This window comes from Cryptomeria japonica, chromosome 9, assembly GCF_030272615.1.
Source record: "Cryptomeria japonica chromosome 9, Sugi_1.0, whole genome shotgun sequence".
NCBI lineage: Eukaryota > Viridiplantae > Streptophyta > Pinopsida > Cupressales > Cupressaceae > Cryptomeria > Cryptomeria japonica.
Genome location: NC_081413.1, coordinates 650,281,199 through 650,308,712, shown reverse-complemented (window position 1 = coordinate 650,308,712; position 27,514 = coordinate 650,281,199). Strand labels below are relative to the sequence as shown.

The 27,514-nt window shown below is 37.5% G+C and overlaps 1 protein-coding gene across 2 annotated transcripts in view; it reads left to right on the top strand.

Annotated features, from left to right (window-relative positions):
* Positions 1-27,195, top strand: part of LOC131045730 (uncharacterized) — a 110,527-nt gene extending 83,332 nt beyond the window's left edge. For both annotated transcript variants that reach the window (XM_057979321.2, XM_059211027.1), the window contains exons 12-15: positions 3,915-4,005; positions 16,295-16,330; positions 16,430-16,527; positions 26,594-27,195. In XM_057979321.2, coding sequence (XP_057835304.2) covers positions 3,915-4,005; positions 16,295-16,330; positions 16,430-16,527; positions 26,594-26,710 — 342 coding nt within the window. In that variant the 3' untranslated portion in view covers positions 26,711-27,195. The remainder of the gene's footprint in view (positions 1-3,914; positions 4,006-16,294; positions 16,331-16,429; positions 16,528-26,593) is intronic.
* Positions 27,196-27,514: the final 319 nt, after the last annotated feature.

The following is a 27,514-nucleotide window of genomic DNA, read 5'->3' as shown; positions in this document are numbered from 1 at the left end:
TATTTTGTTCTCTTATTTGTGCTTTCCATTGCCTCTAGATCTTGGCAAAATCTCACACCTCGAAATTCGTGCTTTGGAATTCGTGCCAGAATTCTCCTCCAGGGTTTCAGATTTTTTGTGCAGCTGCTTCTATTCTAATTTTTGAATCAGATTCTTCTGTCTCATGCTTTCACTTGGTTGACCTCGTTCAACCTCCATTTTCGTGATGGCATCTTTGACCAACATCATGTTGGAACACAGTCAAAAGTTCAACAGTTGCCACAACACCTGGAAACAGTGCATGTTCACGATATCTGAATATCGTTACCTTTATCAGATTGATTTAGGCCAGACCTCGTCTTACAGGTCCTAGGGTTTTCACGATTTTTTCTTGAAAAATTGTCTGTCGGTTTTTTTATTTTTTCCACAAAAAATCATGGGAGGGTTTTCACGATTTTTTCCTCAAAAATTGTTCGTTGGGTTTATAATTTTCCCTTAAAAATTATCTCATCTGTAATCCGCGATATTCGCGTAAGATTTTAATTATCTGGGTTTTACCGTTTTTTTCCACAAAAACGATAATTTGTAACCTCAAATTTCTTGGTTTTTCGATTTTCTCCTCAAAATCGTAAATTCTCTTTTCGAGGGTTCCTGTTTCAGGGTTTGACGGTTTTTTCCTCAAAATCGTGCTTTGTTGCAGTTAGTTTGGGTCACACATGCCAGGGCGAACATCTGTAACCATGGTATCTTGCAGTCAGTTTTGGAGTTGATACTCTTCTGCAAAAGGGTTTGCCGATTTTCCTCAAAATCATGGTTTCAGTTTTCAGTTTGGTTACCCAACGTTAGGTTGGATGGATTCTGGTATTCTTGGTCATTAACACTTTTCAGATCCAGGGAGGGTCTCCACTGCAACAAAGTGTTCTTTCATTTGTGATCAAAAGACCTGCAGTGTCTTCTGTAGGGTAGTTAGTAGATAGAATGACCATTAAGGGAGGGTATTAGAATATTTAATTATATTCTAGTCACCTATATTTAGTTCCTTGTTTAATGGTCATTTAGCTTTTTCTTTTTAGTTAATTAGCTTTTAAGCTTTATTTAATATTTAGCTTTTAAGCTTTATTTAGCATTTAGCTTTTTCTTTTTAGTTAATTAGCTTTTAAGCTTAATTTAGCCTTTAACTCTTTAATCTTTTACTTTAACGTTATGTTCTAATTATAGAACATCGTCTTGTAACCTCTATATATACGTGTGTATCGTTCAATGTAATCATCCGATTATTGAATCATTTATTCAATTTATTTTTCAATTTCTCCCTGCATTGCCAGGAAAGAAGGCACCTGGACCTTAGAACCAAGTTCAAGAGGATCGATATCCTGACAGATCCATTTATCTTGAGCTTTAAGTTGCATAGGCATATCCTACCTTAAAGTATGCAATTTTTAGGCTGATAGGATAAGTGTCCTCTTGGATTGCTTCCTTATACCTCTTTCTCCATAGAAAGTTCATATTATACAGCCAAGTTGCATGCCATATTATTTTGAAGATGCCAATGATCATCCAAGGGTAGTCCAAAAAATGGCATCTGCAAGATAAAAAAATTAACTTCAGGACATGGCCAAATCTAGGTTTTTTTGCAATAAATTGAGAACCTTTTTTCTGTAGGACATCTTGGAAAGGCATGTGTAAGCATTTTATCTTTTCAATATGCCATACATAAAGAATATAAAATACCAACCTTGGACAAACTTGTCTTAACTTCTAAAACTTGATGTAGAACTAACCATCTCAATACCTTTAGTTTAAAAGAAGGCCTTGGTTCTCATATGGAATGAGACTTTCTTTGTCATCTAACTTAGAGTACATGAATCCCTCCCTGTTTGTTAACTTTGGAGGGTATGGGTGAGGTGTGACTCAGTTTACTATACAAGTCTTTAGTCATAAAATTAGATAATTATTATTTTTTGATTGCTCCATGTCCTGTCCCTCCAATAGGGGCTTGACTCTTAAAGTTGTAATTTGAATGTTGAACAACCAACCCTCAGAAATCATCTCAAAGTTTTTGGATCACCTATTTATCTGTTGCAATAAGCATTTGAGCTCTGTTTAGCTAACTTAGCTAACACCAAGAATGTTATTGCTGTAATTCATGATCCATAGATATCTTTAATCAAAAAACACCTTTTTTTGCCAATCTCTTACTTGCAAAAAAGGGCAGGAGTCCAAATTTTTATCAAGGAGCACAAAAGGTTTAGATAGTTCTTGAAGCAAGGACCTATTCTAAGTTAACTATGTTATTTGGTTATGTTGAGACATGGACCAGCTAGGACTCGAACCTAGGACCTTCCATACGCTGCTGGAGTGCTCTACCACTGAGCTACTGGCCCCTCTTGGACCAGTCCATCGTCGGTCCGGGTGTGGCTTATTTCCAACACCAACACCCCCCCTTAAGCCACACCTCTCGTGTGCTTGGGGCTCCTAGCCTGGACCTGGCTCTGATACCATGTTGAGACATGGACCAGCTAGGACTCGAACCTAGGACCTTCCATACGCTGCTGGAGTGCTCTACCACTGAGCTACTGGCCCCTCTTGGACCAGTCCATCGTCGGTCCGGGTGTGGCTTATTTCCAACACCAACACCCCCCCTTAAGCCACACCTCTCGTGTGCTTGGGGCTCCTAGCCTGGACCTGGCTCTGATACCATGTTGAGACATGGACCAGCTAGGACTCGAACCTAGGACCTTCCATACGCTGCTGGAGTGCTCTACCACTGAGCTACTGGCCCCTCTTGGACCAGTCCATCGTTGGTTCGGGTGTGGCTTATTTCCAACACCAACACCCCCCCTTAAGCCACACCTCTCGTGTGCTTGGGGCTCCTAGCCTGGACCTGGCTCGGATACCATGTTGAGACATGGACCAGCTAGGACTCGAACCTAGGACCTTCCATACGCTGCTGGAGTGCTCTACCACTGAGCTACTGGTCCCTCTTGGACCAGTCCATCGTCGGTCCAGGTGTGGCTTATTTCCAACACCAACGGGTTATAGGGTTGTTGAATTGTAACTTCTTGTATGTTGGATAGAAAAAAGCGAAGATTCTAGTGAGGTGCTGGTGGAGCAAAAAGAGGTTATAGACTTATCCTAAAAAATAGTGTCATCACGATACCTATGTATATGTTAAAATATCTATGGAGTTATTGAATAAATGCTTTCTGTTACTGTGCTAAATCCATTACCCCTAGAAAACTGAAGAATTCAGATCGGAATCTAAATCTGAAAATTGAAAATTCACAAATGTTATGTGGGATGAAACATAGAATGGAACCAGGCATAGAAAATAAAAGCAAGTTTAATGTCTTGGAGAAATGGCATGGGCACATATGGGAACCAAAAGTTTTGCAATTCAAGTGCAAATCACCCTTGATGAAGGCACCTAGATGTCTGTTTTGAAGGATGGCAGCTATTATGGAAGAACATAGCTGTTGAGCAAACAAACTCATCTAGAAAACACCCGATTCACTTCTGTAAAATCCTATAAATCTGTCTTAAAACAAGATGTCTAATCCAGGTCACCGACTTGGCAAAAAAAGACGCAACTAGAACCCAATAACACATCACCAATCCAAGGAGGGACGCTAAGGAACAATCAGACAGTTATGATTTTGATAAATCAGAAAGGGTGGAAGAAATTTGAGCAGTCTGTTTCGATGCTTATATTTTGTTTCTTTCTTTCTGTTTTTTTTTGGTTGAACTTAATTAAGATGCTGTTTGCAAAGCTCTTCATATGCCCCCAAATCTTATGTTGAGAATTAAAATGCTGTTGCTCCTGAAAGATTCTTTATGCAAGTTGCAAAATTAAGATTATTTTACACATGTTGGTAGTACATGCAATTTTTGTTTCAATATGTTTTTCCTAACATGGTGTTGATTTTTCTAATCAGGTGAAGAGAATATATGTTCCCTTGCCAGATGCAGATGTTAGGCGAGTTATACTGAAGCACCAGCTTAAGGGCCAGGCATTTTCTCTGCCAGGTATGCTGTGGTGATTTACATACCATACACTGCAAAAGAGAAAATCAAGCAATTGATGAACAACAAATATGATGTTTGGCCTTATGCACTGGACTGATCAATGCTGATTGAATAATTGGTTAGCATATTTGTTGCTCATAACATTAAATATCTTACGAAACATGATGCTTCTTGTTAATCCCAGTTATTTTGTTTTTTAAAATTATCAAATTTTCCACTAAATACATGATGATGCATCAAAACTTACTAGATAAAGGGTGTTTGAGCTAATAACTGGGGCTTATATATTTCTAGTCAATATTTATGTTGTGTACCATGATTGACAGTGGATGTGGCAACCCATTTTGTGAAACTCGAAAAGACAGCAAATTTAATATAATCACATGCTGCTGTTATCAGGGCATAATCATTCTTATGTTGGATTATATGATCTATGTGTAATATTTTTCTGTTTTGGTGACCAATAAAAATGTCTTCCAAAACATGTGGTGAAGTGTTGTGGTTTAAAAAGCACATATATCAAGTGAGATGAATAGGCAATTTTATGTTATTTACCGGGATAAGGCTGTAAGTAGATGTCCTTGGTGGCATTGTATGAATTATTGCTTCCTCTTTGTTATTGTTGCAAAAGTTTGTCATTTATGCCATTATAGGTCCTCAGATTAAGAGATTCACATCTAAACCATTGCTGCTTTTCTTGATTGCTCAAAATATGCCTCGTTGGCTTTCAAAGTCTATTCCGAAAATGAAGAAAAATGAATGGTATAACTAGCATGTTATTTATGTCAATAGAGTTAGTTTAGAAAATCAATGGGTACTCGCTTGGCTCATGAGTACTTGCCTAGAATTCTCACTAGCAAGCAATCACAAGAAAACCTCTCTGATGAGATTTAGGTAAAAATCATGGCACTTATTTGTTAAGAAATTGCTAAATATTGGAAATTTGCATGTAAAAACTCGTCTAGCATTTGTTATAAAAGGAGGCAAATATTTTCTAGTTGTTGCAAATGGATCTAGGTCACAATATGAAGATTTTTCAGTTTCTGCCAAACCACCACCCATTGGGGGCTCAGTCCTGTTGTGACCTATTTCACAGATCGCTCCATCGTAGATGGGGACCCCCTGTTTTTGCTTTTTAGGGTTTTGTCCTAGCTCTGCAGTTTCATAAATCCATTTTCTCTGAGAGTTTTGAGTTAGAGTTTTTGAGAAGTCATCCCGACCCAAATAGAGAATTCATGGTCAAATCAGTGTTTGAACGGTGTCAAAGTGCTTAGAAGGTCTGAAGAACGAGGATCACAATTGCTTTGAGTCATTTCTGACAACTTTCTATTTTTAGGAATTTTTGCTATTTTGCTTTTTTCAAAAAAATAGAAAGTTTTGTTTTTGGCACTTTGGGCACAATGCGGGAAGCAACTTTTTTGGCTTGCTTTTTGCTTTTTTCAGCTCTTTTGAAAGTAGAACATGGGTTTTGTTCCTCAAGTCATTTGGTCAGTGCCCATGTTTTCAGAATCAAAAAAATTGGTCTCTAAGTTTAAAAAGCATGGTGGAAACCCTAATTAGGGTTTTGTTCTAGATAATCCAGGTATAAACATGATAGATCAGATATGGACATGACAGTTTGAATAAATGTGAAGACATGGCTGTCCAGACAAATTCGACCAAGGAAAGGAATGACAGACAAAGGTTGTCTAGAAGTTTGGAAGATTGCACATCAACTTGGATGTCCAAGTTCTCTTCAAGTCCGCCCATGCACAAACAACTTGGCAAGAACATAGCAAACTCCTACCTTCAGTTAAGTAACCCATGGCAGAGGTTAATCAAACTCCTACCTTTGGTTAAGGTCAAGCAAACAAAAATGGCAAGACCTTCATGAAGTCTGCCCAAGTCCAAGGAGCCTCAAACTTCGCCTAAGACATAAAGCAACATGGCACAAGGAAGATGAAGTCTACCCTTGGATTGTCCAAGCATCCTCAAACTCCGCCTTGTCCAGGGAGCCTCCAAGTCCGCCCTCTAGGAGAAAGAGAAAAGCGAAATCAAGCATGATTAGAACATGTCCAAGGAGCCTCCAAGTCCATCCTTGGCTAACGCACTCCAAAGTCCGCTAGGTACATGAAAGGTTGGCATAAGACTGTCAAAGACCGCCCTCCTAAAAGAAAGTTGGCATCATGTCCTCCAAGTCCACCTTGGACAAGTATGAAAGCATAAAAGCATGGTAAACCTTGAACTCTGCCTTGTCCAAGAAGGCTCAAACTTTGCCCTATGGAAGATGTCCTGACATACTCCAAGTCCGCCTTGGCCAAGACTACTTGAAGTTCACTTAGGAAGGGAAAAGAAGATGTTCCAAAAGAAGTTAAACTCCGCCCTAGCAAGCTGTCTATCAAGTTCGTCATGATGAAGACAAAACAAAGTTAACAAGGATAGAAAAACGACGTGTACAAGAGCACACAAAGTTTGCCTAGGGTTGATGATAAAAAGCATGGCAAATGGGAGACAAAGTCTACCCAGCTTAAGGGGAAAAGCATGGAAAAGATGAAAGTATTGAAGCATGACAAAGTTGGAATAAAACTCCTCAAGTCCGCCCATGAGATGAAAGCCAAAATAAAGCATGGCATAAAGCTTATGAAGTTCGCCCAACCTTGAAAGATGGAGATGTCATGGGGAAGTTGAAGTCTGCTCTAGGTCTTACAAGCACGAAAGTCCGCCAATCACAAGAAGAAAGCAATGGATTTGAACATGATCAAAGAAGCAAGATGGCGAGGTATACTTGAAGTCCGCCCAAGGGGTATGGAAATATGAACATGGCAAGGACGTCATGAAGCCCGCCTAGGCTAAGGAGAAGATAAGAAAGGTTTGCCAAGGCATGGCAAAGACCAAGAAGAAGATTGTCCAAATTCCTTCCAAGTCCACCATGAGGAAGTTTGTCCAAGAGAGCTCATAGTCCGCCCAAGTAAAGTAAGGAAGGTGGCAAAGACTAAGCCAAGTATGCCTTAGCCTATGAAGTTCAAAGTTCGCCTAAGAAAATAAAATTTTGCCAAAATAAATTGTCCAAACACTTTGGAAATTCACTGAAAACAAAATTGGCCAAGATGAATAAGACATTAGAACTTCCAAGTTGGGCTAGGCGTAAATGGAATATGTGAAGATGCCTGAGCCAGACATGAAAATTTGCCCCATGGCTTGGACACAAAGATAATCAACTTGCCATGACAAAAGATAGAAAATGGCTAGAGGAAAAAACAATTAGAGAAAAATTGCACATGAAATCAAGGGTCAATCAACGAACGGGTTGGAAAATAAAACTTGACACATGAATATTTTTAATTATTTTCCAACACTTAAAATTATTTTCAAAAGGAAAATAATTTCAACACTTAAATATATTTTCAAAAAATTGAAGAATTTTGGAATTTGGAAGAAGTTCTAGAAGGTTCCTTAGCTAATGATGAAATTTTGAGAGAGAAATAAAACTTTACATTTTGGAAAGATTTAAAACATTTAAACACAAAAAAATAATAAAAAATTAGAAAAACAAAAAAACAAAGAAAGAAGCTTCTAAGTTTAAAATCCTTAAACTCTATATATTTTCAACAAGTCACTTTCAAAATTCATTATTCAGGTTGGAAATTTGGAGAGCAATTGAGAAGAAGTTTTCTCTCTCAGATTTTTGTGAAAATTGATTTTTGAAGTTTCCAAATGTTGAAACACAAGAATAAACTGCTTTTTCTGATTTTAAGACAGAATTTTCAGAATTCAAGGTGAATTTCAGTCACAGAGCAATTTCAATGATCCAAAATCTGAATTGGATTGAATTCTTCTATTATTCTGTCTTATTTCTCTTAAAATTCATCAATTTCTAGACAAAATTCTTCACTTTGTCTGCTTTTTTTGCAGAAATTTAGCTTTTGACAAGCTGAAAGTGAAATATTCAAGTAAAAGGGTCTGAAAATCAGAATTAAAATCAGCAAGTTGTCTTGAAAATAATTTTGATTTTTCATCTTGAAAATAATTTTGATTTTTCATGTGTTATATAGGTTAATGACCACCAAAAGAGCACCTTCCAGAAAAAACACCAATGAAGTTTGCCAGTAAAGGAGTTCAGCCAGAATCAAAGATTAAATCTAAATGGAAGAATGTCATAGACATTGACCTTGGACATGTGGACTTAGAAGAATTAAAAAAGAGAATGTATGGGCATGATGGATACTTGTCGACACCTATTTCTTGCCGGATGATGAGAAATGGCATCGTCCAAGCAGTTGGATATCCTCCGGCTAAGGAATGTGCTGAGTTGATAGTTGAGTGTGCTATACACTACAATGCACAATCAAGAGAGATCATTACACCTGATGGAAGGGTTTTAGTTAATCTTTTAGAGTTAGCCATTCAAGAGACGTTTGGAATTCCAAACTACAATAAAACCTCCTACAAGACCAAAGAAGATACCAAAAAGATTTATGATAACCAGTCCGAACTCTGTGCGGCAAATATTAACAAGTCATGGTTGGAAAAGAAAAGACCCCAAGGGAAAGTGCCAAAGAATCTATTGTGCCCATACTTAAAAGAAGAATATGGTGATATCATCCTACTGCTAAATAGGGTAATGGGCAGCCCTCGGGGTGTGCCATTCAAGACATGGATGTACTACTTTATAGATGAAATTACTTAAGGAGTCAAGATGTTCAATTGGTCCCGCATAATCAGCAACAATCTTCATGAACAGTTGATAAATTTGGAGAAGATAAAGTCATTCTACATGAGCTTCTACATTATCTACTCATTGGCTAGAAATTTCAGATATTCCAGACTAGTCTGCAGAGGCGTAGTTGGCAATGGAGACAATGAATTCAAGTCTTATGATTGTTATCCTCAGCTACAACTTAAGGAGAAGAGCCATTTCAAGCGAGTGAATGATGCATTCCTGATGTACTTCACAAGGACATTACAAGGAGGAACTCACCAGAGGTTGTCTCCTGAAGCTAAAAGTCTAATTAGCAAGGTTTATCTAGTTTCCAAAATTTACATATATAAGAATTCAAGGTTTTGACGGTCGTCCTTACCGACTTCTGATCTATCCAACCAACAGGATGGTCCTACTTGAAGTTCTTAGACAACTGGAAACATACCAGAGCTTCAAAAGGATAAGACAAAAGGCAGCTATATCCTTTCCATTCTTTATTGGAAATATGCAAGAGTCTTGTCCGACACCATAGGCAGCTGAAAGTGCCAGGCTAGAAATGCAGTGGTATCCCTTTACATTCTATTGGTCCAGAGCTAACTATGATCCTCACAACAATAATGGATTAGTGAATGGAGAAAGATTTAGACATAGAGTAGACATAGAGGATTTTTGGGCAAATGCTGCAGATGAATTTGACATTAGGAAAAGTTTATCGTCTAGACTGCCAATAAGCTTGATTAGAATGACTGAACCTTTCCTTGTGTCGGATCAGCTGTAAGATAGTGCAGAATATACTTAGCCTAGCTTTGATGAGCATGCACCTCTTTCTCCTATCAAATGGTTAGAACCAAAGCATGTAGACTTGACCACCTTGATGCAGCCAGTTATGAAATATTCCAGGTAGTGGATTGATTGACAGAGTCATAGATTAAGACAGAGAAATATAACCTTGACTTATGACCTGATGGGTGAAGCAGAAGAATGTTCTTCAAATGCATAGGCATCTCAAAGTGCCAGGCCAGTCGAAAGTGCTAAAAAGAAAGGGAAGGCAGTTGTGAATGAAGGACCTGCTCAGAAGAAACAAAGGCTAGAACCATCTCGTTCGGCCGCATCAACAAACATAAATAACATACTGCCATAGATAAGTCATTGGCAGAACTGGAAATTCCCTCCCCAATTCATGGAGAAAACGTAGAGTCAATCCATCAAGAAGATGAGCAGCCTTCGTCTCCTATTGGCACAAAAGTATTGGAATCAAACAATGAAATGGATGTTGAGGAAGGTGGATTTCAAGAAGGAATGATTTCCGCCCTTCGGGGTATCACGTGTGAAAAGGGCAAACAGGAAGTGGAAGGCATTGAGCAGCCCACTGTTCTTGATTGGTTGAAGGAAAGATTGAAAATAAAGACACAAGAAATAGAAGTTCAAGAAGAGGATAATATGGCAGATTTCTTGGCCAGATTAGAACAGGTTGCCACAAAGAAGCCATCCAGAAGGTTTTCCACTATCTAGAGAGATGAAATTGGCTGCAGGACGATGCAAATTGCTGTGCCAAAAGTGGACAAGGCAAAGGGAGATATTGGTCCTCATGAATACGCAGTCACTACAATCAATTTGGGACCAACTACCAAGAAGCAGGAAGCTGAAGACTCGGATAATTCAATTGCTTCCATGAAGGTAAGAGTGGACAAGGAAGTAGAAAAGAAGACGGGATATAAGAAAGAAGTTGAACGCCTGAGGGGATACATTCAACTCTTGACTGAGCCACTTAACCAAGCCAATCCAGAAGTTCCTCTACTCTTGAATGTACAAGAAACAGTCAGAAGTGTTGAGGAAGAAGCAGTGACAACCAGAGAGACTAAGGCATGGATGGAAAACACAAGTAAAGAGGTGGCCACATTTGTGGAAAGGTTAGCACTAACATATGGACAAACCTCCTCTTTACCCTTCAGGATTGTAAGCATTGCAAACGCATGGGCTGATCTCCAGGATATTCAAGACAAAATTATCCCATGCCTTAGAGAATTGAAAGGAGTTTCAAAGCAAGAACTAACTGATGGAAATATAATTGAAGCAGGAGCTGCATATGACTTCAACAATTGGCACTGGACATTGGTTGCACGTAGTGAAGTCTTGGAGAAAGTAAAGGCAAATGCTGACAGAGATGAAGAGAAGATAAAAGAAATTTAAGACAAGGTTTACCTTGTAGCTGGAGAGGTACTTGAAAAGGAAACTATCCGAGAGAGGGATATGAAGTTAGAAAATCTAAAGATTAAGACACGAGATCTTCACTATTGGACCAGTCCTGAAGTAGAATCTGGCTTCAAAACAGGAATTAGATTGGGAAATCACTTTTTCCGTATGTGCAGATGATTTGGAAGTATTATAGTTCAGAGTCAGTGTGCTGCCACATGTCACGATGGAAGAGGTTGATCAAATTGTGTCCAAGTTCATTGAACTTTCTGCCTCTCAACAGGAGAAGGGGGTGCAATCCTAAAAGATAGCACCTTGTGCCATTTGTCTTGCATGCACTGGATATTAGTTTTATTTTGGGAAACCCTAATTAGAGTTGGGTTGTCTTAATCTCGACCGTTGATCTTAGATTGATCTCGGCTTTTCATTTGTTTTCAGAAACTCTATATAAACTCATTCTCTCCTTTCATTTCAGTGTGGAGAGATTTATGAAATTGTTGTGTAGAGCTACTTGGATAATAAAAAGTTCATTATCAGTATTGTTTTGAAGTCTTATTGTTATCAAGTGGTTGCATGGTTGCATATTTTCTTCAACACTTAGAATAGATTTGCTTTGAGTAATTCGCTTTGAAGTTGTTAGATGAATGAAGGATTGATAGTTTAGATTGGTGAAATTTTGCTCATACTTTTATTGGATGGATGATTTTCATTCAATTTGTAAAGTTAGCTTGAGCTTTTGATGTGGATGCTTAACTTCTACTTTGAGTAATATTGTTCAATTGTTGGTACTATTCTTAAGTGTGAAAATCTTAAGCACAACCCTAGAAGATTGCACCCGCTTTGCATAGTTGTCCTAAGTGTGGCGAAACAAAGTATCGTTTATTGGTTTCACCCAGTTTACACCGTCTCTTGAGTTCTTAGTAGTAGTTAGAATTCCTAAACCCTCATCATTTTTATCTTTTTTTGAAATCACAAATTAGAAAATCCAAAAAAACAAAGAGCACTTATTGATAAATTTGCCTAAGTCCAGCTTGTGAATGATACTAGTTGTCAAGCATAAGTCCCCCTTGTATTTCAGCACACACTACCCAAGAAGTTATCCACATAAAGTCGCCCGTTCGCACATATAGACCTTGGAGTCGCCTTGTGGTCTTTCTCGCAATCTTGGCACAAGTAGTGATTTTGTTCAGGAGAGGATAGAGTATCCTTGGATATTTTATTCTAATGCTCGATATATGATAAAACGTACACCAACATAAATTGGTGCTAGAAGGAGGGCACGATCATTGTCAACTTGAGATCATATCAAGAGTTATCCAGAACTTTTTCCACACGCAGCATAAATTGGCGAGAAATAACAATTAATTGTTGTGCACAAGTTGAAATAGTAGGCATGAAGCAGTATGGTGTTGCCGCATGAGTTTCCTTTTGACATACCTTTTAAGCAATCGGAACTAGGACTGCACCAGACGAAAATTACCGATCAATTACTTACACTTGCTTGGAAGTCAAAGACAAACCACACTCAATCCAGACAAGCAAGCTGTTTTATTGCTGAAGAAGAAGAGAAAGGTTGGAAAATTGAAGCAAAAATCGATTTTTTTTTGAAGGAACAAAGATTCTTGGCTCTACAACAACAGATTCATAGAGATATACGACGATTTTCCTTGAAATCAGCCACTCAGTCAGAGAAATGATGAAAAATGGGCCTACCAATCACTCCTGAACCAGGTAGAGATCCTGAGCTAGTAGTGCAGCCGGACGTGGGTCTCAACGACGAGCAAGAAAACATCATCACAAAATTGTAAACTCTAGCGTGGGAAGTAAAAAGAAACTCTCCTAATTGGTTTCGAATGTGCTTTATTCTTGAGGAAGAAGAAGAAATTGCTGATCACATTGATGCTGAAATATGAAGAGAACAACGTCTACTACCACCGCAAATTGTTGAACCAGCTCCTGAACCTACTCCCGCACCACCTTGACAAGATTAAGCAAAGTCACGTTGGATCACACAAATTCCCCTTCACCAGGCAAATTCCAGAGAGTCCTAAGATCAACTCTGAGCTCATCCAAAAAGTTTGTAGAATTAGAATCTTCTACCAAAATCAAGCAAAGGAAAAGAGCAGTTGCGACAAGTGAAGAAGATATTTTCAGCTTATTTCATATCTCAAGTTTATTCCAAACACTTGCCCCAGAGGTTTCAATTCCAAGAGATACCCAAGGAACCCCAGTGCTAGAAACCCCGGTCCTAGAAGTTCACACAACACCAGTTTAAGTCACACCAATTCAAGTAGTATCGTCCCCGACATCCCCGCCACCAGTTGCTCAGCAAATTCAAGCAGGAGTACATCAGGCAAATGTTCCAATTGCGTGGCGTCCAGCAAATGCATCGCCTATGTCCTTTATTGTTTACCATAACATGCCAAAGAACCCAAAACAAATTTGTTCCAAGTTTCGTAGCGGTGACTTGAGCCGCACTGCGGACGAACATATTAAATTTTTTGAAGATCTCCTCCAGAATAGAGATGTCCAAGAAGAGGATGTCGCTTGTAGATTGTTCCCGTATACTTTTGATGAAGAAGCCTTGTATTGGTATATCCACCTGCCGGCCGGCTCTATCCACAATTAGCAAGAATTGAAGGATGCTATCTTAGAGAAATTCAAGGCACCAATTTCCCCAACAGATTTGTATAGACAATTTGTGGAAGTGAAGAGACAACAACACGAACCGATCAGCATGTTCAACAACAGATTCCACAAGGCCTACACAAGGTTGCAAGATCCTTATAACTTGGATAATGCTGCAGCACTACGAGTATATTATGCAGCCTTAGATCATCTTACTGCTATGTTTGTAAAGTCAAAGAATCCGGTCCCAACAAATTTAAAAGAAGCATACGCTGCAGCAGTTACAATTAGCAATGATTTGGGAGTAGGTACTACTTCAAAGCTGCTCAATTATTTGGGAAGTCCTACTGCCCAAAATCAAATTCAAGATATCAATCGAGCGTTGGCTCAGCATACTCTTGTGATGAATCCAGTTCCTACATCAAATAATCAATTAATTCTTCACCCGGGAGGGCCCATTTCTCAAGCACCACCCCCACAGGCAGTATATCTTCAAAATGCAACGACCTCAGTCCGAACTCAAGAAGAGAAGGATGAAATGAAAGAATTGATTGACCAAGTCAGAAAATTGTCCACCGAAGTCACGTACTTGAGAAATCGTAATAATCAAATATTAAGTATGCAAAGGAATTATCAGTCAACTCAAGGGAATTACCAAGGTCAAAGTTGTTCTGGATACCAAAGAGATAATCAAAATTACTAGAGAGATAATCAAAATTATCAAGGGAATAATGAAGGATTCCGAAATAACAATCGAGGATTCCAAAAGAAAACATGGAATACTGGACCCAACAACGGTACCGTGCTGTCTCCTTTAGATAATCAACCTGCCGCTGACAATCGTTCTGCAGACAAGGTATTCCTAGCTGAAGCAACATTATCAGGATGGTGCAGATTGCACAATACCGATCAACATTCTGAATTAAATTGTCATGAGTTCCAAGTAGCAGCAGATATTTTTAAGAATGAGAAAAGAATTACAGAGGATCCTCTAGTGATGGGATATGACTTGGTCCCCGCACCAAGATACGACCAAGCCCTTGTTTTTGAGAATGTCAAAGAGTATGCGCACTATCAGCCTAATCAAAGATTCCCACTTGCATCTACAAATGGCCTAGTGGAGACGCCATGATACCAAGAAACTCAAGTTCCATCAGACCAATCAGCTATAATTAATGGTTATAGTTTTCCTCCATTAAACAATAGGGTATTGGTGGAAGGTACTAGAGAGGTCCAAGCATTTTAGTAGATGTCTGGAAATCTGCTCAAGGTGTATCAGAGGAATATTCGCCAAAATGAACCTTTAATGACATCCATTCCTCCGAATAATTTTCAGACCCCACCAAATCCAAATGCTACCAATGTGCCTTCTCTTCCAAGAGATTCTCCTGAATATCTTCAGCAAAATGTCCAAGCAAATGGGGATGAGACAAGCTACTGTACCACCAATTGGATAAAGGCGACAAACAACCCCTCAAGTTGGACAGTCACAAGCACAGACACAAGATCGCCCCAGAGAAGAATTGAAGAGATTAAGTTCATACGTACTAGAAGAATTTTAGAGGATAAAGGTCAGCTTACCCTTGTTTGAGCTGATGAAAATTCTAGAGATTCAAGAAACACTCCTAAACAGTCTAATTGAAGTTGTTGCCCCAAGGAGCACTTCACAAAACATGCCAAGTAGAAATGTACCTAATGTTCCGGCAAATACAAATGTTATTCAAGACATGCAAGAAATGTCGATTGATGCTCCACAGCAACAACCTCCTAATTTTGTGGGAATGGTCGAAATATCGTCAGGAAATTCAAAACAAGAAGATATCACGCTAGAAGAAGTTCTTGAGGACACATATATATTCCAAGAAGAAGAGATTTTGACCAATGAGCTCCCATAGACTTCACAAGAACAAGAATCTGTCCAAAGGAGACAGGAAGGAAAGAATCAAGATGTCAGCGAACAAGTAGAACATCCGGTGATCTTTTACCAAGGAAAGGACGAGCCCGCTCCGTTCTTACTATCAATCAGAATATTCGGGAATCTTGTACATAATTGCTTAGTAGACTCCGGCGCTTAAAGCAACATGATGCCTCTCGCCATGTGTGAAAGACTAGGAGTGATACCTACATGGACCAATAAGAAAGTCACTTAGTTAGACAAAACGGAAGTCCCCGTGTTTGGAGAATTGAATAACATCCACATGCAGCTAGCAGCCGATCCTAGAGTGCAAAGTTGTATTGACATTTCAGTCGTCAATATCCCTGATGGCTGAGGCATGCTTTTAAGCAGAGATTGGTCACGGAGGCTGAACGGATACATTTACACGGACTTTTCTCATATGTGGCTGCAATTTATGGTTGGCCTTTAAGTCCTGTTTCTATTATAAACCTGCATAACAGGTCATTCTGGAGAAGTGATAAGATTGGTCACCTCTTTTTGAAGTTCCGTTTCTGTTAATTACAACTGGTTGTATCAGCTGAGGGAATTTAGAGTTGTACTGTGACCCTACATTTATCAGTAGTAATAGATGGGTGTAGTTGAATATCCTAGATTTTTTGGTAGCTGAGAAAGATTGTAAATTATATCCATTCAGGATCTTACATGGTTAACGGTGCTGATTAGTGATCACATGGGTTCCTTGTATAATGCACTGAAAGTCTGGATGGTTTTACAGAATAAAGAGGTCTCAAAAATGAACTTAAAATTTTATAGTTTCTATTGAATCTTTTTTATTTTCTGTCTTCATGTTTGAGTTTCAATGACATTTTTTTATTTGCTGACAATTTTGGCAGCTGCTGAGTTGGAAAGACTTGTTAAGGACACTGACGGTATGGTTATCCTTTCTTGTGTTCTCAAATTACCTATGATATCTATATCTTATTGTTTTTTGATGACTGGTACTTACTTTGCATGGTCAATGTGTGCAGGCTACTCTGGAAGTGATCTACAAGCATTGTGTGAAGAAGCTGCAATGATACCGATTAGAGAGCTGGGTTCGCGTATTAGCACAATTAAGGCAGATCAGGTAAATCGATAGAAAATGTTACTTGATTGAGTAAAATTGTATTTTACCTGTAAGTTATAGAGTTATGCTAAGGTCTTCATTTTCAACTGGTTTATATCATATCATTCAAGTTCATATGCGTGACATTTTCAGCTTTTGCAATTTTGAAAGTAAAGAGAGATTGCTTTTCTCTATTTATGCTCTTAATTATATATGCCTTTTCAAATAGATTTTTACTGAATGCTTAGTGATCATTATCAGATTTACCTAACAATTATTTGTTAAAGAAGGAAACAATCTAGAATACAGTTTTTCAAGATTCTTGACTAATATAGTAAAGAGAGATTGCTTTTCTCTATTTATGCTCTTAATTATATATGCCTTTTCAAATAGATTTTTACTGAATGCTTAGTGATCATTATCAGATTTACCTAACAATTATTTGTTAAAGAAGGAAACAATCTAGAATACAGTTTTTCAAGATTCTCGACTAATATCCGTAAAAATAAATATTCAAGATGTTTGTTATAGATGTTTTTGGATATCTCTTCAGGCACGAATACAAGAAATCGATTTACTGTTACCATGCTTTTCATCCTGCTCAAGAATTATACAGTGGGAGGATTAAGTTCAATGTTGTGAGCTTAATGCACTTTCTCGGAGAGACTATATGTCTCTTATGAAACTATCTAGGAAAATCCTCCTTTCCACATAAGGTCATAACTTTTCCTTCCATAGAAATTTTCAGTAGTAGATTCTTGGTTTCACCAGCCCATTATATTTTAAGTACAAACTGTAACCAGTGTTGATGCACAATGCATAGCTACTCTTACTACCAAACTATTTTTATTTGTAACTCAAGATCCCTGTGATTGGGAAGGGGAGTGTGAAAGACATGCCTTTGGTCAGGCTGCTCCTCTCACCCATGTCATTGGATATGGTACAATAAAAAATCCATATGGTAGATACAAGAAGCGTTGTAAAACAATTTATTATCTAACAACACCATAAAAATGAAAAATACGTAATAATACATAGATTAAATATAATGAGATTTATGATAATTCAAAATCATATATCATCACTTGTGGATTAAGAGAATATTGGTTTCTGGTAATTGGAAGATGAATTTCCAATTTTGAGTGTTATGGTTGTTAGGGTTTCAAGCAAATCCGAAGCAAAGATGAACTAACAATTATATGCAGATTTAAATACAAAAGATAAAGAAATAAAACAGGACATAGATAACACAGAGATTTAACGTGGTTCACCCAAAATGGATTACGTCCACCATATACAGCCGTCCAATCTTTCTTATTATCCAGCAAAAACAATACATCAACCTTACAATGCCTTAAGCGTCCCAGCCGCTTATAACATGCGTTTTTAGGGCAACAAACAAAGTCGGCCTTTTTAGGTTTTTATTACAATGTCGGTTTTCATCAACAAAAAACGGCAAATTTTTTTTTCTCGGGGGTTGCCGCCCCCGAACCCCCGCTACGGGCTGCCACCCACTTTCCCGGGGCTTGGTCCGGCCCGGCCCCGGACCCTGGCGAGGATACGTGCTAAGTGTATAGTACTTTGCTGATCAGTCGCCACATATCAACAACCTCCCACTTGGAGATTGATCAGGCTCCACACCAAACAATCTCCCACTTGGAGACTGATACTAGACGACACCACTGTACTTGCAGCATCCACTGGATAAAACACTTGGACTTGACTGGTATAAATTCCACAATTATCAATCAAGAAGACCAATAGAAACTGATGAAGAAATCAGCTTCTCCTGTGGAACTGCCTTCGTGAACATATCGACAGGATTCTCACTTGTGTGAATCTTCTCAAGCCGTAACTGACCCTCCTCCAAAACAGTCCGGATGAAGTGGTACTTGAGCTGAATGTGCTTTGTCCTTGAATGAAAAGCAGAGTTCTTCGCAAGATGAATGGCACTCTGGCTATCAGTATACAATGGGCGATCCTCCTGTGTCTGACCCAATTCCTCCAGAAAACATTGTAACCAAGTCATCTCTTTGCTGGCTTCTGTAGCAGCAACATACTCAGCTTTAGTGGTTGAAAGTGCAACAACCTTTTGCAGCCTAGAAATCCAATTGACTGCAGTTCCCCCTATAGTAAAAACATACCTTGTAGTACTCTTCCGTGAATCAATATCACCTGCCCTTCCGTGAATCAATATCACCTGCCAGATCAGAGTCAACAAATCCACTCAGAGCAGCATTAGATCCTTTGAAACATAATGCCTTCGTAGTAGTTCCTTTCAATCGCCAAATATCAACAATGGTGACATCAAATATCATGTGATATGTTATAGTTGGAACTAGAGATGCTTTTTGTTGAATCAAAATAGGTCTGACCTGTTTCTGGTAATGTTTCCCAAGTGTGAAAAATGTAGTTGGAAGCTTTCTTGTTCATATTCTTAATATTTCTCCTATATATATTACTGACCTAATCCACTCCACAAAGATGCTAAATCTTGATATATACCCTTCAAACCTTTTAAAACACATTCATTTAATTTTGGTAGAAAAATGAGAAACATCAAATACACAAGATTGGTTTGAAGTGTGTTGATCTGTAGTCTATTGCAAGATGTGATAAACTCCACACTGAGTTGGGCTCAACACTCAGAGGGAAGGAAAGCACCTCTGTGATAATGCAACTCGGTGTAAAATAACCGAAAGTTTTCATTGATCAGATGGAGGTGGGATGAGCGAGTGAGCCTCTCGGCCAAGCAATATTGTATTGTGCTAAATGACATAAATTGCCAAATTCCATTGGAACTATTTGGAGTATGATGAATTTAATAAAACATGAAAATAACATTGAAAATTATGCACAGGTGATTTATCTTTAAATTTAATCAAAAACCCTAAATATATATTTCTAAAAATAACATAAAAATGTCTGCTAGGGTTTCACCATTTGGGTTTTTATTGTTTCTTTTCTGACTAACTATAAATAAGCTTTGTTATAGGATGTGCATCACTGTTTATTAATATCTGCATCATATATTATAACCTATTTTACTGTAGTCTCCAATACTCTTGGTGTTTGTTGCAGCATATGTGAAAAGAGGACAAAAATAGGAAAGAGCCAGTCCTGTATCTTTTTCTTGGTCCTTCAATTTTCCTCACCAATGTTGCCCTCCAAAAACTAATGGCAAACTTGTAAAAGTTTTTGCCTTATAAATTTCTAAATATTGAGGTTTCGTATGAGCTTTTATTTTACTTTTTAAACAAATTTTGAAGCATAAGATTTTTTTTTTTTGATTTGTTAATGTGGAGCAAGGAGCACACTCCCATTATGATAACCAACAAAATAATGGAAAAGGCTTCAGACTGTGATTAGTCAAACACAGACCAAATCCCACAAACAAGAAAGAAAACAAAGAGGACTGAAGTTTCTGCTGTCCAAAGAAACTCAGAGAGGCCTACCAAACAATAAACTAGGGGATCAAACCAAATTTCAGACAACCATGGTAAGAGCAGTTCCAAATCCAATCCACAAGAATAAATTTCATCATCCAAGGGCAAGTCATGAATCATGCATGTGCCGAGATCACTATTCTCCCTTTCTTGTCGTCCATTGAAAATTGAGATCCCTTGCAACTGAATCCTGGGCTTTCAAGTGCAACCTCTCAGCTCCTGTTTTCTCTCCTCTTCATTTTACCTTGATCCTGCATTTTTGTTCTGATTTTTAACTTTGTATTCAGGAGATTGTAAGAATGTATGTCATGACCAATTGATCTTCAACTTCTACCAAGTCCTTCAAGTCCCTACAAATTTGCATTTCTTCACCATTGGCCTCACCAAGGAATCATCACTAGTAACCTGAAAAACCAGCTTCTTTATCTGATCTACACTTTCAATTTTTGAAGATTCTACATTTATCTACTTGCCTTCTTTTGTACTGTTGTTGGGAGAGGAAATAAGGCACTCCTCAAAAAACTGCCCACGGTTTCTTCACACAAAATTGGTGTTTAGGGCACCAGATTTCCTAATCCACCTCTGCAAATGGATAGAGAGAACCAGGAGTAGATTTAAAGGACTAATCTGCCACTTTGTAACCCAAATTATTACAATGGAAACATCTGAAAGGCAGCCCCTTTTAATTAATAATTTGAGTCCACCATGTTCCACACCCTTCCAAATTCGTTTTGTGAATCAAGCAAATCCTTGTCCTTTTTTTGGATAAAATCAACCAACTTTTCAACCAAAATGTGAATTGTACTAGGTTCAATCATGACCACTGGAAGTTTATATAGATGGATCCATAATGGTACTTTTGTGATTGAAGCTACTGTTTCAAGAAAGGGAGTTCAAAAAAATACCACGTCTTCCAAAAAATCAGGGACCCTTGTTCCACATGATTTCTTGATCCTCTAAGGTTTGAAAAGTGGCCAAGAAGAAATGATTCGCCAGCACAGACAGGGAATGTTCTGGAATATCACTCCATGTAGAGTGCATCCAGTGAACAAAGTCCTCATAAGAAGGTTTCTTCCCCTTACATTGACACTCGAAAGACCTAATCCCAAGGTCATCTTCAAACTATTTTATGCAATCTTTTGTAATGAATAGTTCAGGCCCTTCCTCTGCCACTTTCAATGGAACATCTCCTAGTGACAGGGAAAGAAAATTTCTGGGCATGAACTTCATCTGTGTTCAAATTCCCAGGACTCAAAATGCGGAGAACAATATTCTGAGTATTTCTTTTATCAGATATTTTTATCTGTCCTTATTTGATCCAAAAAGGGAAACAGTTTCTGCTCAACCAAAACAGGGTATTGAGATAGAGTGAGTGAAATAATTTGCTGTTTACAGAGAGCCCTGCAGTAGTTGAAAGGGTTTGAAGAATTTTGCAGTCCTAAACACTATCAGCTGGCATCTGTATTTTTTAAATCACTACAGTGGCTGTTGGGCGAAAAGTAGTAGTTTTCAAAAAATCTGCAGAGAAAAGCCTCATGCCCAAAAGAAGAGATTTGATTGCCTCTATAAGATTAATTTTATCTACTTTTACTGCTTAGGAAATTCTTTTGTTTCTATTTTTATTAGTTGGAATTTTTTCTTTCAACTTAAAAATATATTTAAGTTTTATTGTTATTATAATTTAAAATTATTAAAGTCTATTTTTAGATTTTTTGAATCTATTTTTAGTAGTTAATTGATATTTTATTTATATATGATCGCTTGAAAAAACAAATATACAAGATATTTAGGTTTCAAGTTTTCTTGTTTTAATTTTTAACTTTAATTTAAATTCTAATATTATAGTTTTATTAATTTTTATTACTTGAGCAATGTGCTGACTAAAATTCACATTTTGGTTGGTTAATTATTTTTATTTATTATGGTTTATATATTTTGATATCTATGCACTTTTCAAACTTATTAATATTTATTTATTTATTATTTAAAAATTTAAAAAATTATATTCATTGAAATTGATCATGTATATTTGTTCCAATTATTCTCAATTTCAAATTTCTTTCAAATGTTATCCCCTCTGAACATGAATGCAGACACAAATCTTGCGACAGGTATCGGGGGAAGGTCATATTTCTGCTAATTTGGGTCATTCATTCAATCAAAGAAACTAAAAAAATTGATCAAAATGACAACAAAAAAATGGAGAATGTCTACTATTTGGGCATCTCAACATTTTTACTAGTGAAAACCAGAAGATAAAATCCTGTTTTTGGATGTTTGTGTACATCCGAGGGCTGTTTTTTTGAGAAGTTTTTGACTTTTGAGTTTAAGTAAAAAATTAAGTGTCCTTAACCATGCACAAAGCTACAATGTAACTATATCATCATTGAATAGATCCAACCTCTGCAAGTGAAAAAAACTCATAATCGTTCCATCAAGCTCAAGTATAACACTGGGTCAGCACCATAAACATAGCCCCCTGTTCACAAAGTTTTTGACTTTGGTCAAATGGATGGCTGAAAATCTAAGGAACAAACAAGTTGTACGTGGGTGATTGTCATAACCTGGAGTTTTATTGCAGATGTAGGGGAGCGAGTTCATTTTCCTTAAATGAAATGAAGGGAAGATTTGGTTATAGTTAAGAAGTTCCAAAAGACAAAAGAGAAAATAAATGATTACATTACAGATCCTGGCTTGTTTCCATGCTGAATCACAAAAAGATGGCATTGTCTTTAATGATTAGAAAGAGATTTCTTAATGTCAGTATCTGTCTTGACTAGCATCATTTGAAGGAATATTTTTGGAGCATGTACAATACAAGTTCAAGAAAAGTAGTAGAGCAATTCTTCTTTTTTTAAAACAAACAGGATTCTGTGTAGTGGTTAAAGTCATCCTGGGGCTTCACAAGGTCTGAAAGCACTTGGCTATGCTAAAATGGAATCACCTTTGAGAATGGAAAAGACATGAAGGTTTTAGTAAGTGGAGAACACAGGTTAGCCTAGTCGTCTGCTCTTTTAGAAACCCCATCTGCTGTCTTTTCAAGCTTGTATTTGTGAAATTTGGTTCAAGTTAGCTGGATTTTCATTTTCTTCATTTTCTACACAGAACAATCATTCTTTAACAACATCGAAAGCACTGCATTTCTCACAGTATGGATAGCAACAATCCCTAGAATATTATTTGGAGGCTCTAAACCAAAATATGTACCGAGTTAAATTTGGAATAATTGATAGGCATAGTATGTATTGCTTTGAAAATATGCAATTTTCCATGGGGACATGCCCCCCCCCCCAAAACCCCACATCCCCTTTACGAGGACATTTCTGAGACTTGGGGACTTGGGGAATTGTCCCCTCACAGGACCACCACCTCTGCCACTTCCGCCAGGGATGTTGCCAGGTCCCTTGCTATATGGCACATGCCATTACATACTGATTGCAATTTTAACTTTGCAAAAACTAGTTTGCCTTTCGTGGGACACTTGCAGATATTTTATATTGCAGATTTTGCATTGAAGATTTCAGTTCACCTCAATTTATAGTATATGTAATGCTAGCTCTTTAACGTCAACTAGGATCATGAATAAATTCCAATCTTATCTTGGGTTCAAGCTCCACAAGGTGCAGAACACCTTTTGCTGTTACGAAGAACCGTTGAGAGCAATGCCATAGTTTTTTATCTGCAGAAGCTATAATCAATGTCATTCATCTTGTCAATAGGTTCTTCTTCCTTCTGAAGAGACCTATTGTAGAGTATTCCAGAAAACTGTAGATACTTCAATAACCATGCTTATACATTTACAATCTACACTCCTGCAGTACATTCCACCACTTGCAAACTCCCATGACAGGTCAACAGCCCACAGGTCATGTTGGGGATTCTTTATCATAGCGAAATCATTCTGTACTGACAATTACCATGTCAAGTTGCTACTCACTTGAATAGCATTTCTAAGTAATTGGGCAGTTTTCCTGGATTCAATGCGGCCAATATCCATATGAGACATGTTTGCTGTTAGATCCTCTGTTCAAAGGGTGGATCTCTGACTGGAACCGGTTGAATGCCAGTAGAGGCTGCATCATCGAATTTTTAACCATTGTTAGATCTTCTCCAAGTTATCAAACTCTGGATTTGTAGTGTAGTTTGTCTCTAGTTTTGGCACTTGTTCTGAATAGTTTTGAAAACTGGTATTAAATTTAGAGTGTTAATAATTTCAGGGTGAAGGCTTTATGTTGGTTCTTGTTTGGTCTATATCCTTACCTCGTCTTTTTTCAGAAAAACGTCTCTTTGTTGGAGTCAGCTTTACCATTTTATAATGTATCACAGCCTGCCTTCAACAGCCACCTTATCATGGGTATTTGTAATGTCCCCTTTTTTGGAGAGGAATTGATTAATTAATTTAATTAGTTAAATTGTCCAAATAATTATTATTTTTCATGGATAGCTTAATTAATTATTTTTAATTAATAATATTAAGTTAATTATTTATAAAGTTATCAAATAAATAAAAAAATAAAAAAATAAAAAGATGACTTTATATTTAATTAATTTAATAAAGTGACTAATTAAAAATTATATCATAAAGTCACTTCTAGAAGCTTCTAGAGATGGAATGAAAAAAGTATAAAGGGGGATCTAACTGAAGCTTCAAGGCAGCTTGGATTGGTTTTTGACATCGAATTGAGTTTTGTAGAACCACGGGGTATCTGTAGACTATTGTCTTTGGGAACGAAAACTCCCATACATAGCATAACTGAGGGAATGAAAGATCTTCCAAGGGGTTGCAGCTGAGAGTGAGGTGATAATCTCAGTCCTTCACATTGTGCTTATCGAGTTCATGTGAATTTCATGGTAGACATCTTTGAGGTATTTTTCAGTCTTCCCATATTTAGCAAATTGGTGCATCGATTCTCATTGGGAAAGAAAGGCGATTTCAGTAGAAGACCAATCGAAGGTGGATTTTGGGAGATTGCTGGCTGTGGCCCAGGTCTGAAACAAACTGGGCTCCATCCTCCATACTCACAATTTTGCCATTACCTCTTAGTTGAAGCTCTAAGCCCTTCACTAGAAGTCAGCGCTAGCCTTGAGAGCATAAGGCAATCCAGCATAGAAGACATTTGAAGGAGAATAAGTATTGTTGCAGGAATATTATCAGATCTGAAACAAATCGGACTGCAACCTCCATTGGTTCGATTTTGCTGATTGCTCTTTGGATAGGCATTGAACTTGGTATTTGAGAATAGCGCTTTGATTAGGGACAGACAGCGAATATTTTAGGAGTCAAGAGATTGTGTTTGGAGCTGGTAATTAATTATTCTCAGACATTTACATCTGCAGCAGGGGCAATCTGGAGGTTTATTCAATTTGGCTTAAGGGAGGCTCAAAAAGCCACGGCATTTCTTGTTTCTTCAATAGCAAACCTTGGTGATATTTTTCCAGGTTCATTTGTCACTTAGTTTTCATTGTATTTCAGTTGGTACATTTGAATCCATGACTGTCATGTGTCTTCAGACATACTGAAATTCATTGTTTAGAAGCCAAGAGTCTTGGCCCTTGTTTTTGGCATTGTAAATCAGTCTATTGCTTCTAATAAAGTGGAGGAATAAGGTTGTATTCATTCCTATGTTATATGGTTGCATGAAAACTGTTTGTCAAAATTATAGTCTGCTGTAGCTTTATGTTCTTGCATATCTACTCATACTATTGCATTGGTAAACACAAATACAACTTGCACCATCACCCTAGAGGCTTATAGTGTTGATGGGCAGTCATCCCTTGATTATTCTTTAAGGTTTATGCTTCCAAACACAAGTCTGAAAACTTGCAACAGTCAAACAGCATAACACGCAAGTTATCCTGTAGTCCAGAAACCACATAACACGCAGGTTATACAGACTGAGTCTTAGATCATGCAGTTTGACAGCCAACTGTTTGCAAATATTCCTTGTATTTTCAGTCTATCTACTGCAGGGGATATTTCAGTATTCCGATAACACAGTCACGTTAATCTGGGATGCCTTACAGAAGACATCTGTTGTGGCTAGAATCATATAAGTGCACCCCAAATTCCATCAGACCACTACCGCTTGAAGTGGTCATGATTAGCTAGGACACTTTGCAACTTACCTCAGGAAAAATAGCTTAACGAGATTACTTCATTTCATACTTGTTTATATCTTTTTGTTCTGTTTTCCACATAGAATCTTGTTCTAATAAACTTGAGCATTAATAGTGTCCTGAAAACCAATTCTAGACATTCACTTATTTGATATATCAGCACATGTTTATGAATGAATGGGCATGGAGATGGGCAATTGATTAGTTTGGCACAATGCCTGGGAACTTTCAATGTCTACTTAAAAAGGGTGCTTGCTTAAAATTATTTTTGGTCTCAACATGGAACTTTGCTTTAGACTGTTTCTTGATTGTGCTGAAATGCAAGGATTTGGAATGGCTTTCATGTTATTTATATTAATTCTTGTGTTCTGCTTCTTATATTCCATGTTTTTCTATTCTATTACATTCTGTAATATGTGCAAGGTTTTTGTTTAGTAGGCAAGGAAATTTGCCTTGTAATGTTCTTTAATTAATTGGGAAATATCATTTTTAATTTTATGAAGTTTAAATTCATCTTTATCCAGGTTCGTCCATTGACATATGCTGATTTCAAGGAAGCATTGAGGGTTATACGACCGAGTGTAGCAAAGAATAAATTGGAAGAATATGAAATTTGGAATGAAGAGTTTGGCTCAAGATGATAATGGGGGAAAACTTGAAATCTGCAATTACAAATCAAATTGATGAGGACTGTGGCCCATGCATGCTTTATCCCAAATATCTGAATGCTTTTTTGAATGCCTATAATATGCCCTTTCTCAGGATGAGGATTTCTATGCAATGGATATGCTTATTCAGGAAGCTTTCAGGGTTGTCAGAGCTTATTGGCTTTAGCAACGAAAATTATAATGTGTATTTACTGCGAGCTTCGAGTTCTATGATGATGTTGGTATTGTATCCTTTGACTATTATTTCAGTGTACCCCTATGCAAAACCAATCCGTTTCTGTTCTTTTTTCATGTATTTTAAGCAATGCATTGTACATATTTTCTACTGAAATACATTTTAGCCTGGCATTGGCTACCTGTTGAACAGATTTGTTATTGTACAGATTGGGTGTTTTTCAGAAACATTCAACTATATATTTTGCAATGGAAATTCGATTAAGATGTTAGGCTTACTAAAAGTATACTGTGCCAAGCTATAATTGTCAACTCATTTCTGAACCGCATTATTCCTCTCTTCCTCTACCCGTCTTTCTTTCTCTTTATTTAGACGCCTCCAAAGTCAGTGTACTCTGTAGGGCAATGGAATTGAGTCTTTTTGAAGACTCAATAAGCTTTTTGTTTCTACCTTGAAAACAATCTTGGTTTGAAAACCAACAAAAAAAAACAAAACTTTTTACTAAGCCCTTTGACACAACCAAATAAGATTTCTTGCCAAAAGTTCCTTTTGCTGTGTCAACCCCCCAAAGCAGCAAAAAACATCAGCCCAATTTTTTTGCC